Source organism: Podarcis cretensis (assembly GCF_951804945.1).
Source record: "Podarcis cretensis genome assembly, chromosome: 13".
Classification (NCBI taxonomy): domain Eukaryota; kingdom Metazoa; phylum Chordata; class Lepidosauria; order Squamata; family Lacertidae; genus Podarcis; species Podarcis cretensis.
Window position 1 is genome coordinate 54,099,389 of NC_137182.1, and position 13,469 is coordinate 54,112,857.

Sequence of the window (13,469 nt, forward strand, 5' to 3'; positions counted from 1 at the left end):
GGCGCAGCCCCTGGGCTCTGAAAAAATGTCCCCCATCGCTGGCGTACAAGATAAACACAAGCCAGAACAAGGCCTGCAGTCTCTATTTATTTATTTATTGCATAAATATTTCACCTTTTTTCCTCCACGGAGCTCAAAGCTGCTTATATGATTCTCATTTAATTCCCACAAGTACAACAATCCTGTGAGACAGGTCAGGCCAGAGTGAACGACTGGCTCAGTGAGGTCACCTGGTGAGCTTCACTGCCGAGTCGGGATTTGAACCCAGACCTCCGACGCTCCAACCCAACGGATCTCAAATGGCGTGAGGGAAGTTCCGCCCTGGTGTGTCAGGAGAGGACGGCAAGGGTGGCGGAAAGGTTCGAGGACAACCAAAGGAACATTTAAAGATTTCGGCTTAGCAGAGCATTGTATCAAAATAATTTTATTTATTTGCAGAATATGGATGGAGAGCTTTTCAAAATGAGAGCAAGAGCATCAAGTTGCAGGAGGTTGTGGACTCTCCTCTAACTTGGAGGTTTTTAAGCAGAGGTTGGGTTAATCCATCTGTCATCGATGCTTTCGTTGAGATTCCTGCATCGCAGGGGTTGGACTACATGACCGCTGGGTTCCCTTCCAGTTCTACAGTTCTCTGATTCTGTGATTCTAGGTGATAATGAGGACAAGTCTAGTTCTGATCCAGAATCACCGTTCAAACAGAGTGCTAGAGAAGACTCGTTTATAATTATATTTTTGGGACGGTTAATGTTACCATGTAGCTGCCTTGTCTTATATTTTCTGATCATATTATAAAGGAGTTGTGTTGGATGTTACAAATCAAGCACTACTTGGAGTTGTTTATTTTTGTATTTCTTATCAATCAAAAAAATGAGTGTGGAGCGAGCAAATTTTTATTCTGAAAGTGCGGCCCAGGAAAAAAAACAGTTTGAGAACCACTGCTCTAACCACTATTGTTGTTGTTGTTTAGTCTTTTAGTTGTGTCCGACTCTTCGTGACCCCCTGGACCAGAGCACGCCAGGCACTCCTGTCTTCCACTGCCTCCCGCAGTTGGTCAAACTCATGCTGGTAGCTTCGAGAACACTGACCCACCATCTCGTCCTCTGTCAGACGTCCCCTTCTCCTTGCGCCCTCCATCTTTCCCAACATCAGGGTCTTTTCCAGGGAATCTTCTCTTCTCATGAGGAGGCCAAAGTACTAGAGTCTCAGCTTCAGGATCTGTCCTTCCAGGGAGCACTCAGGGCTGATTTCCTTCAGAATGGAGAGGTTGGATCTTCTTGCAGTCCATGGGACTCTCAAGAGTCCCCTCCAGCACCAGAATTCAAAAGCATCCGTTCTTTGCCAATCAGCCGCCTTTATGGTCCAGCTCTCACTTCCATACATCACTAGTGGGAAAACCATGGCTTCCACTATACGGACCTTTATCGGCAAGGTGGTGTCTCTGCTTTTTAAGATGCTGTCTAGGTTTGTCATTGCTTTTCTCCCAAGAAGCAGGCGTCTCAATTTAGAAGGAAAATTAACTAAAGCATTGAGGATCATTTAAAAATAATCCCCGCCCCCGTTGTTCTGCGCCTGGATTTGCAGGGCTATCTGACGCCGCCTGTTTACTCAGGGAGTAAATGGGCCTTCCTGAGTTTGCACAGGACATGATTCACAGCCTCCTCCCTCAAGCTGACGAAAAGGGATCTTCCCTTTTTTTTCTATCCAGAAGAATATTTTTGATAGCCAAGAAACAGGACTCAGAAATCTCAGTCACTCCTGACGTGGCTTCCCTTCGGGTTTGCTGCGAAGGGAATAATTCATATTCTGGGCTCCCAAACTGATGCAACAGAAGATAAGCGAGGAGTGTGGGAGAAGATATAATTAGATTCTGCAAACGATGCTTTGCTGCAGTCTTTTAGATCCCAAGCAGCCTGCGGGAAGAGTGGCCTCCTTTAATCTTCTGGCATCTTAGGCGAGAATGAGGTCATACTGGGCAGCGTCAGCAGGAGAGGAGTGGGGCTCGCGGAGGGCAGAGGCAAAAACAAGACCTTTTCTCCTTTCCTTGTGCTTCTGACATGAGGTGCACTGTTGGGCCTGAATCCTGCTTGGGTCATCGCATCGTCTGACCTGCTGTCCTTTCCTTTTCCCAATCCATTCATAGAATCATAGTTGGAGGGGACCCTGAGTGTTGTTGCAGGAATTTATGTATAGGTTGGGGGGGGGGGGTGTTGCCCCTCCAGCAGATCTCATGCACATGCAGTCCACTATCAAAACCAGCACAATCGCTTTTGTGACTTTTGTGATTTGTCCCCACAAAACACTTCATCACAGTTTCTTCCTATCTATTCAAAGGGCCTTTGCTGCACGATACCAAATGTAAGATTTCACTGATCAATGTACAGTGGTACCTCGGGCTAAGTACTTACTTCGTTCCGGAGGTCCGTTCTTAACCTGAAACTGTTCTTAACCTGAAGTACCACTTTAGCTAATGGGGCCTCCTGCTGCCGCTGCGCCGCTAGAGCACAATTTGTGTTCTCATCCTGAAGCAAAGTTCTTAACCCGAGGTAATATTTCTGGGTTAGCGGAGTCTGTAACCTGAAGCGTATGTAACCTGAAGCGTCTGTAACCCGAGGCACCACTGCATCTATGTACTGGCTCACTGGGAAAACTTCAGAAATTCATATAACAAATCCAGATGAAGACAAAAGGGTGGGATTAACTTGGCTGGGAAACTGGGAATGTAAAGATCTCTTTTGTTCCACTTGATGGGTGTTTGGTGGAGGGCAAGGGGAACCATGGGGCAGGGTCCAGGATGCTCAGATTACTGCCACCAGACCTCCCCTTTCATGATGTAACTGTGATGTAGTTTGGGGGGGGTAACATGGGGATTGGGACGTGGGTGGCGCTGTGGTCTAAACCACAGAGCCTAGGACTTGATCGGAAGGTCGGTGGTTCAAATCTCTGCGACGGGGTGAGCTCCCGTTGCTGGGTCCCTGCTCCTGCCAACCTAGCAGTTTGAAAGCACGTCAAAGTGCAAGTAGATATATAGGTACCGCTCCGGCGGGAAGGTAAACGGTGTTTCCGTGCGCTGCTCTGGTTCGCCAGAAGTGGCTTAGTCCTGCTGGCCACATGACCCGGAAGCTGTACACCAGCTCCCTCGGCCTATAAAGTGAGATGAGTATCACAACCCCAGAGTCGGCCACGACTGGACCTAACGGTGAGGGGTCCCTGTACCCCTTTACCTTTAACATGGGGATTAGCAGCTAATAAAAGTTTGGGGGCTCCTTTGTTCGGGGCTTCCATCTTGTTCCACCTGGTGGCAGGTGGGAGTCCTGTCGCCACAGTCTTCAATCAAGACCAAGCCCACTGGCTGCTGTTTTGCTCTGGTATTCCTGGCTGGTGCCCTTGTTTTTGTCCAAGGGAGCCCTCAGATTTCTCCGTTAACAGTGTCATCTAGTCCAACCGCCTTGCAATGCAGGAATCTCAACTAAAGCATCGATGGCAGGTGGCTATCCAACTTGTGCGACTCCCGGCTTCTGGCAAAGGCACTCTTCACATGCTCAGAAACACTGCTTTATAACTTCACCGAAAGCAGAAAGTTAAGTGTTATACTTGGAGAAGGGAGGTTTAAAGCAACTGCGGCGATCCAAGAGGGAGTTTTTTATTTCCACGGCTAGCGGCTCAAAGAGGTGGCCGCTGGGAAACTTGTCCTCCATTTTTCAAATTTTATTAAATTTCCAAAAAGTTCACATAAACAATCCAATACATGATAGATTTTTCTTTTCTTCGATTTCCCATCCCATTTCCCCTGATGTTTCCTCTTCCATTTTTTTTCCCTTGCAAAAGCAGGGGTATCTGGAAGATCGGGGGGGGGGGGGGGGTTGTGTGCCAGGACGCCTGGGTCCCCTCCTGGCTTCTAAGAGGCTCCTGCGAGCAGGGAGGCGTTGGAAGCGGCGGGGATCCTGGATCTCCCATACATGGGTGCTGGGAACCCCCCCTCCATTTCCCCAAACATATATTTTATTGAATTTCCAAAAAGTTCACATAAACAACCCAAAACATGATAGATTTTTCTTTTGTTTTGAAGATTTCCCATCCCATTTCCCCCCTCCATTTCCCCGCCTCTTGCAGAAGCAGGGGGGGGGGTCTGTAGGGTCGGCGGGGTGCCAGGACGCCTGGGTCCCCTCCTCGCTCCCGGACCCCCCATACCTGTTCTAGGGAGACGCGTGAGACGCGACTCGCGGGGCGGGGGCGGAGAGAACGCCCGCCCCGGACGCCTGGGTCCCTTCCCTCCCTCCCCTCCCTCCTTCCCGGGCGTCCGTCGGGGCGGAGACCGGCGCCTGCCCGCCCCCCCGGCCGGTCCCTCCCTTATAAAGCGCGGCCGGCGCCGAGATAAGCCCAGCTGCGCGCAGCGCTGCGCTCCACTTCCTGCGCCGGCACCGGGAGCCGCCCAGAAACCTCGCCTCTGCTCCAGGTACAGCGACCCCTCCGGCAGGATCGGGCCCCCCCCCCCGTCCTGTTTTCCTCTTGGGTGGTCCTTTCCCCCCCTTAGGACACCCCCTCTCCAAAGGATCCCGCCCCCAGGCACTCCCAGGCCCTTTTGGGTTGGGTAGGTGGGGGGGTTTTTCCTGGGCTGAAATATTTCTAGTCCCCCAGCCATCCCTGAAGTCTTTTCCTGGCACAGCCATCCTCTTTCTGGAAGAATAGGTTTTTAATTCTGTTTTAACAACTTATTGTGCTTTGATCTCATCTGTGCATTCCCTTCGGGTTGTTGTTGTTGTTTTAGATACAATTTGCTCATTTTATATAACCAAAACAAAACAAACACACATTCAAAAATCCACATCGTATATCTTAATTGGCTTCCCTCCACTCTCCCTCCTGGTTCCATTATTTTATACTTATTCACGTCCTTATATCTTAATCCAATTTCAAAACCTTGTTCCTGTCGTTACAAGCGACCTTTAGAAGTTCAACTCATGTAAAACCTATACACAAAGTTTACAGAGTGCGCCTTGAAAAATTTCCCTTTTTGAAAAGGTTGTTTTTGACCTTAGGTTGGGAGGGGGGGTCTCTCCTGGCTTGGGGAATTTTTTTTAAAAAAAAAGGTTCACAGGTTTGTAATAATAATAATAATAATAATAATAATATATATAATAAATTTATTATTTGTACCCCGCCCATCTGGTTGGGTTTCCCCAGCCACTCTGGGCGGCTTCCACAGAGACCAAAATTACACTAAAATGTCACACATTAAAAACTTCCCTAAACAGGGCTGCCTTCAGATGTCTTCTAAAAGTCTGGTAGTTGTTTTTCTCTTTGACATCTGGTGGGAGGGCGTTCCACAGGGCAGGTGCCACCACCGAGAAGGCCCTCTGCCTGGTTCCCTGTAACTTGGCTTCTCGCAGGGAGGGAACTGCCAGAAGGCCCTCGGCGCTGGACCTCAGTGTCCGGGCTGAACGATGGGGGTGGAGACGCTCCTTCAGATATACTGGGTAGAGTTAGGAAGGGGGACCTCAGGGGTCATCTAGTCCAACCCCCTTTCAGTGCCAAACATGAGGCTCAAACCCACAACCCCAATATTAAACTGATCAGACCTTCTTCCCCTTCCTCAGCTGAGTTCATCCTTTGCCAACATGGCGCCCCTCCCCAGATGTTTTGGACTACAGTACCCTGAGTCACCCTGGCCCAATTGTTGTGGAACTGCCCCTCCAAAGTTACACCCTGAGCTCCTTGTCAAAACTCCCAATTTTATTGCAGGTTTCCTGCTCGGACCCCAAGCTAGTTGTATTGTATTGGAACCCATATTTCCCTCCGCCTCCTGGCCGAATAAAAAAATATATTCCAAACAGAGGGACTGAAAATAGGATTCCTCTAGCCTAACAGAGCTGCAACGTTTAAAATGGTCGGTTGCTTAGATGAATTGTCTTCAAAACTTTCAAATCTTTGAGAAGGGAAAGTCAATTTATTTGGGGGAAAAGTCAACCTTAAGGGCTCTCTCGGAAAGAAATCACACAAAGGAACCCCCCTCTTGTTATTTTACGGTATTTACACCTGCCACTTAATTGATGAAAATCTCTACATGAAATCCTGTAATATGTGCACTAGAAAATGCTGGTAAAATCAAAACTTTGCAAACAAGGAGATGTAAAATTTATTCAAAAAAAGGAGAAGCCAAAATCAACAGTGTTAAAATGATACAAAGTGTGTGTATATACATATCTATCTATCGTTTGATGTATTACAGTATTTTAATATTTTGTTGGAAGCCGCCCAGAGTGGCTGGGGCAGCCCAGCCAGATGGGCGGGGTATAAATTATTATTATTATTATTATTATTATTATTATTATCATTATTTATAAAATAGAATTGTAGGGTCTTCTAGTTCAACCCTGAGCCAAAGAATCTGACAGATGGCTATCCAACCTCTGTTTAACAACGTCCAATGAAGATTAAAAACCCTCCAGTGTGTAGCTCTATTGAATGCCCTATTCTTATCTTTTCCTTACACACTTGCTTCAATCTTCCCCCTTTCCCTTTGTCGAAATTAAATGGCAAGTTCTCTGGGGCAGTGATTCCACCCCTGCCTGGGCTCTGAGATTGCCTGTGCAACTTCCCGTCACATATTTGCAACCTTGAGGTCTAGAAACCTTTTCCCCCTCTGAAAAAAGAGAGACAACAGCAAAAGAACCAAGCAAGCTTTTCCGGAAGCCTGATTCTGAGGCCCGGACATTGTCGGTGTTTGTGTGAGGAATGCGAAAAGTTCCCTATGAATTTTCAACGGCGTAATGTATTTATGTTTTTAAATGTTTGCTGCTTGGAGGCCCGAGCCGCAAAAAGTAATTACCTGTCTTGAGATGAAACATGCATGTGTCATAGCGAGGCATCAAAAAGGACGGGGAAAATAAATGCATTCAGCTCTTAATCACTGTCTTGACCTCAGCTTCTTCTGCTCTATTTGTAGAAAAGAATCTGCGGGGCATGGCTGGGAACCTCAAGATGTTGTTGGACTCCAACTCCCATCAGCCCAAGGCAGGCAGGTGCCAGGGATTATGGGAGTTGTAGTCCAATAACATTGGGAGGGCCTCACAGGACGCCACCCTTTCCTTTAACAACATGTTTAATGCGTCAGAATAGTTGCTTACTCATATGCAAAGGTTCAGAAGAAGGCAAGCAAAACTACTGACTGGATAGAAAGTTTGCAGCATTTGAGATTTTAGTTTAGAGAAAAGGTCATAGGCAGCGGGATGGAAGTTGATAAAACGAATGATGGGGAGCAAGAGAATACAGTGGTGCCCCGCAAGACGAATGCCTCGCAAGAGGAAAAACTCGCTAGATGAAAGGGTTTTCCGTTTTTCGAGGTGCTTTGCAAGACGAATTTCCCTATGGGCTTGCTTCGCAAGACGAAAACGTCTTGCGAGTTCTTGCAAGTTTTTTCCCTCCCCCCCCTTTTTCTAAGCCGCTAAGCCGCTAATAGCCGCTAAGCCGCTAATAGCGCTAAGCCGCTAAGCCGTTAATAGCCGTGCTTCGCAAGACGAAAAAACCACAAGACGAAGAGACTCGCGGAACGAATTAATTTCGTCTTGCGAGGCACCACTGTAGCGGAAAGCTTTTCCCCATAACAATAGAATATGCGGGCATCTGAGGAACGGGAACATCGACAAAGCCAGGACAGATACAACAAAGTCATTCACACAGCGCATGGTTTAAACTGTGGAACTCCCTGCCACAGCAGGCAGAGACGGCCACCAAATTAAAGGTAAAGGGACCCCTGACCATTAGGTCCAGTCATGGCCGACTCTGGGGTTGCGGTGCTCATCTTGCTTTACTGGCCGAGGGAGCCGGTGTACAGCTTCCGGGTCATGTGGCCAGCAGGACTAAGCCGCTTCTGGCGAACCAGAGCAGCGCACGGAAACGCTGTTTACCTTCCCGCCGGAGCAGTACCTATTGATCTACTTGCACTTTGACGTGCTTTCGAACTGCTAAGTTGGCAGGAGCAGGGACTGAGCAACGGGAGCTCACCCCGTCGCGGAGATTCAAACCGCCAACCTTCTGATCGGCAAGTCCTAGGCTCTGTGGTTTAACCCACAGCGCCACCTGCCTCCCACCAAATTAGATGGCTTTAAAAGAGGATTGGAGATATTCAAGGAGGAGGAGAGGGTGATGGATGGCTAGAATAGAAGCAGCAATGTTTCTGGATCCCAGTTGTTGGAAACTGCAGGAGGGGAGAGTCAAGGGCCGTTGGGAGTTGTAGTTCAGCGGCGCCTGGAGGGCAGCGCCTTGGAGACGGCTGCACAGTGGTGCGTTGATGTGCTCAGACAAACTGGCAAAGCAAAGGCAGCGAGGGAAGAAGGCTCCAGGCCCTGCTTCAGAAATCCTGTACGCATCCATGGGTCCAAACCTCTGCGTCCTTCTCCCTCTTCCTTTCTGCGATATGGTGTGCGCACACCTGTCGACATGTTGTTTAGTGCGCTGTTCCAGCAACACCTGTAAGCGCCTCTCTTTGATATAAAATCGGTTCCTTCTCCTCCCTCCGCCCCTCGACCCGTCCTCGGCCTCCCCCAGAGAGGTGGTCTCGGGCACAAAACTGGGACCCACCCAATGCACTGGGGGTTGTTTGGGTTGCCACCAGACTCCCTGTGTTGTTGTTGTTGTTGTTGTTGAGTCGTATCCGCCTCTTCGTGACCCCCTGGACCAGAGCACGCCAGGCCCTCCTGTCTTCCACTGCCTCCCGCAGTTTGGTCAAACTCATGCTGGTAGCTTCAAGAACACTGTCCCACCATCTCGTCCTCTGTCATCCCTTCTCCTTGTGCCCTCCATCTTTCCCAACATCAGGGTCTTTTCCAGGGAGTCTTCTCTTCTCATGAGGTGGCCAAAGTCTTGGAGCCTCAGCTTCAGGATCCGTCCTTCCAGTGAGCACTCAGGGCTGATTTCCTTCAGAATGGAGAGGTTGGATCTTCTTGCAGTCCATGGGACTCTCAAGAGTCTCCTCCAGCACCAGAATTCAAAAGCATCCATTCTTGGGCGATCAGCCTTCTTTATGGTCCAGCTCTCACTTCCAGACATCACTACTGGGAAAACCAGAGCTTTAACCATACGGACCTTTGTTGGCAAGGTGATGTCTCTGCTTTTTAAGATGCTCTCTGGGTCTTGAATAACTCAGAGAAGCTATGAGCTATGCCATGCAGGGCCACCTAAGATGGACAGGTCAGAGTAGAGAGTTTTGACCAAACGTGATCCACCTGGAGCAGGAACCGGCAAGCCACTCCATTATCCCTGCCAAGAAAACTCCATGGACAAAGACAACTCCATGTTTAGTAAACCCAAAGTCTCCTGCTGTCTCCACATCCTTCGGCGTTTGTGGGCAAACAGTCTCTGCTCCTGTCGCCAGCCAGCCATGGCTATTTATGGCTAGTTGACGTGATGGCTGTGCTCTGACTTCACAGTTGCAGGTAGAATCGCAGAGTTGGAAGGGAACCCCAAAGGTCATCCATCCCAGCCCCTTTCAATGCAGGAATCTCAGCTAAAGCATCCATGACAGATGGCCATCCGACCTTTGCGTCAAAACTTCCAAGAAAAGAGACTCCACCGCCTTGCAAGGGTGTCTTTTTCACTGTTGAACGGCTCTTGCTGTCAGATAGTTCTTCCTGCTTCCAGATTCCAGTTGCTGCAGGAGGGAAGAGTTGGCCTCGTGTTCGAATCCTGATTGACGGTTTCCCTTCCGGGCATGTGGTTATCCCCTGTGAATAGGACGGTGGGCCACCGGCCTGGTCCCAGCAGGATGTTGTTCCGCTCCGATGCGTACAATTCAATCCTTAAATTCTTCATTCTTTCTTGTTTTAAATTATTTTTATTTGGTTTTTCCAAGTAATGTTTACATTCAAACTCACATACTGTCATACCTCGGGTTACACCTGCTTCAGGTTGTGTTTCTTCGGGTTGTGGGCCGCCAAAACCTGGAAGTACCAGAACGGGTTACTTCCGGGTTCCGGCGTTTGCGCATGCACAGAAGTGCTAAATCGCGCTTTGCACATGTGCAGAAGCGCCAAATCGCAACCTGCACGTGCGCAGACACTCCGCTGCAGGTTGCGAACGTGCCTCCCGCACAGATCACGTTCGCAACCCGCACGTCCACTGTATAGATAAAAACAAATGCAAGATTCTTTCAAATGTATAGACTTCCCTCCGCCCTTCCCTGGGTTCCACACTTACCCTTTTCTGCTGCATATTTTACATCATCCAGCTGATTAATTATCCATTACTGTACATCCAAAGTCTTTGTTATATTGTGAGTATTATTTGAGTCCTGTTAAAGAGTTCAGTTGTTTACAGTGTTCTTCCAAGTACGATATAATTTTCCCCTATTCTGTATTAAAGTTTTGCCCTTCCTGATTTCTGAAATACTTATTTTTTGTGGCCTTTTTTGCCGTCTCTGAATAGTCCAGGCTTCGTCAACCTTGGCCCTCCAGATGTCTTGGGACTACAACTCCCATGATCCCTAGCTAGCAGGACCAGTGGTCAGGGATGATGGGAACTGTAGTCTCAAAACATCTGGAAGGCCGAGGTTGAGGAAGCCTGGAATAGTCCCATCAGCTTGGTCTGCCATTCCTCTCTGGTAGGGACCTGGGCGTCTTTCCATCTCTGGGCTGCAAGCGTTCTGGCAGCTGACATATTTACCTGGCAGGCAAGACACCTTGATCACAAATGCTTCTTTCGGCAGGTGAAATCCCTCCTTCGCAACTTTCCTTACATACTTTATGACCACTGCTCCGTAGTAATTGTTGTCATACAATTCCATTCACCACATAGATTGGTTTATGAAGCATTTCTGTATCCTTCTGCTGTGCTGAAGAAGAATTCCATGAAACAGTGGTTATATCCGGAATCACTGTTCACCACGTCTGTTTGCAGGCCACTTTGGCAGCGTTGGACATCATAAAACAAAGCTTTGTGGCTTGTTTTCACCAGATAATATTCTGACCTATTGCTTCTTTCACAGACTTGTATAGTGGTACCTCAGGTTACATATGCTTCAGGTTACATATGCTTCAGGTTACAGACTCCGCTAACCCTGAAATAGTGCTTCAGGTTAAGAACTTTGCTTCAGGATGAGAACAGAAATTGCGCGGTGGCGGCAGCGGGAGGCCCCATTAGCTAAAGTGGTGCTTCAGGTTAAGAACAGTTTCGGGTTAAGAACGGACCTCCGGAATGAATTAAGTACTTAACCCGAGGTACCACTGTATAGTCTACAAAGATTTTCAGAGACTTAAAAGACTTATGTTTATTTGGTTCTACGTTTTCAAGAGAATCCATCCAGAGTACACATTTTGTGACTTTCAGAGTTTTATAAGATTTCCGTTCATTTAGTTTTCCAGAGAGTGCATATTTCATATGGTTTAATGTTATGAATAGATTATATAAAGAGATTATATTGACATCGTATTGTTGTACTTGGTCATTGTGTTGCCTTTGGATATTACTGATATTTACCTGACAGGTGAGCCACATTGATAACAAATGCTTCTTTCGCCAGGTGAAACCCCTCCTTCGCAACGATGCCGGGCACCTGCGACGCCCCGGGGCGGACGCCCGGCCTGGTGACCTTGAACGTCGGCGGCAAGCTCTACAGCACCACCCTAGACACCCTGACCCGTTTCCCGGACTCCATGCTGGGCGCCATGTTCCGCGGCCCCCAGCCGGCCCTCACCGACAGCTGCGGCAACTACTTCATCGACCGCGACGGCAAAGCTTTCCGCCACATCCTCAACTTCCTCCGCTTTGGTCGGCTGGACCTGCCCGAGGGCTACGCTGAGCTCTCCCTCCTGCGGGCTGAGGCGGATTTCTACCAGATCCGGCCGCTCTTGGAGGAGCTCCGGCGGGTGGAGGCGGAGCGATGGCGGCAGAGGAGGAACGCAGTGCTGCACGCCGACGTGGACATGCGGAAGCGCCTGGTGCACTTCAACGTCCGCCGCGGGCCGCAGAACTACGAGCTGAGCTCCAGCTGCCTGCAAATCTTCACGGCCAACGTCTTCTGCACCGATAAACACTTCTTGGCTTTGCTGCGGAGGCGGCTGGGCCAATCGGGCAGCGGCGTGGAAGAGGGGCATTCTGGGAAGGGTATGGGACAATTTTCGAGGGATACGGGCACTGGCATGGAGAAGGATTCCGTCGTCGGCAATGGAGATTTTGGAGGGCGGCTGGGCGGTTCGGGGACCGATGGCGAGCTGGGGATTTGGCCGGGCGACTCCACGGACGAAGATGAATCGGACGAGGAGGCGTGGGACTACTCCCCGGTGGACACCAAGACGTGCCACCACCTTTGCCTGGAGTGGGCGCCACGCCCAGCCGAACTTCCGGTAGCCGAGTACGCCAAGCAGAAGTTGCAGCCTCTGGCAGTTGGCGGGCGGGAGGTCCGTACGGGCCACGAATTCCTAGAGGAGGTGCTGAAGGTGGCGCTGGCGCAAGGCTTTCGCGTGGATTCCGTCTTCCCCGACCCGGCGGATATCCTGAACGCCCGCTCTTTGCGGTTCGTCCGGCACTGAGCCTTATGTGACCAAATGCCGGGGGCGGGAAGGGGGAGAGGAGCAGCGCCGCGTGAAGATCAGCACCGACTTAAAGGAAGATGGAGATGGTAAGAAACTGGAGGGGACGTAATGGAAGAGGAGCGAAGGATGGTGCTTGTTGAGTTCAACTTGATGGGCGAGTTCCATATATATATATATATATATATATATACACAGTGGATCCCCACAAGACGAATGCCTCGCAAGACGAAAAACTCGCTAGACGAAAGGGTTTTCCGTTTTTCGAGGTGCTTCGCAAGACGAATTTCCCGATGGGCTTGCTTCGCAAGACGAAAATGTCTTGCGAGTTTGCTTCCTTTTTCTTAAAGCTGTTAATACCCAGGGAATCCACGCTCCGCAAGATGAAAAAATCGCAAGACGAAGCAACTCGCGGAACGAATTAATTTCGTCTTGCGAGGCACCACTGTGTGTGTGTGTGTGTGTATATATATATATATATATATATACACACATACACATACACACACACACACACAAACACACATTTCTATTGGGACGCAGGTGGCACTGTGGGTTAAACCACAGAGCCTAGGACTTGCCGATCAGAATGTCGGCGGTTCGAATCCCCGCAATGATGGGGTGAGCTCCCATTGCTTGGTCCCTGCTCCTGCCCACCTAGCAGTTTGAAAGCACACTAGTGCAAGTAGATAAATAGGTACCGCTCTGGCAGAAAGGTAAACGGCGTTTCTGTGCGCTGCTCTGGTTCGCCAGAAGCGGCTTAGTCCTGCTGGCCACATGACCTGGAAGCTGTACGCCGGCTCCCTCGGCCAATAAAGCGAGATGAGCGCCGTAACCCCAGAGTTGGCCATGACTGGACCTAATGGTCAGGGGTCCCTTTACCTTTACCTGTACATTTTTATTAATTTTTAACATATTAATTAACATTCATGCAACAGAACTTCTCAT

General features: G+C 49.3%; 1 protein-coding gene across 1 annotated transcript; it reads left to right on the plus strand.

The window, feature by feature from the left end:
- Positions 1-4,353: 4,353 nt before the first annotated feature.
- Positions 4,354-12,695, plus strand: KCTD11 (potassium channel tetramerization domain containing 11). Its single transcript, XM_079952105.1, has 2 exons — positions 4,354-4,453; positions 11,513-12,695. Exon 2 carries the CDS (start codon positions 11,535-11,537, stop codon positions 12,519-12,521), a length of 987 nt encoding a protein of 328 aa, XP_079808231.1. The 5' UTR covers positions 4,354-4,453; positions 11,513-11,534; the 3' UTR covers positions 12,522-12,695.
- Positions 12,696-13,469: the final 774 nt, after the last annotated feature.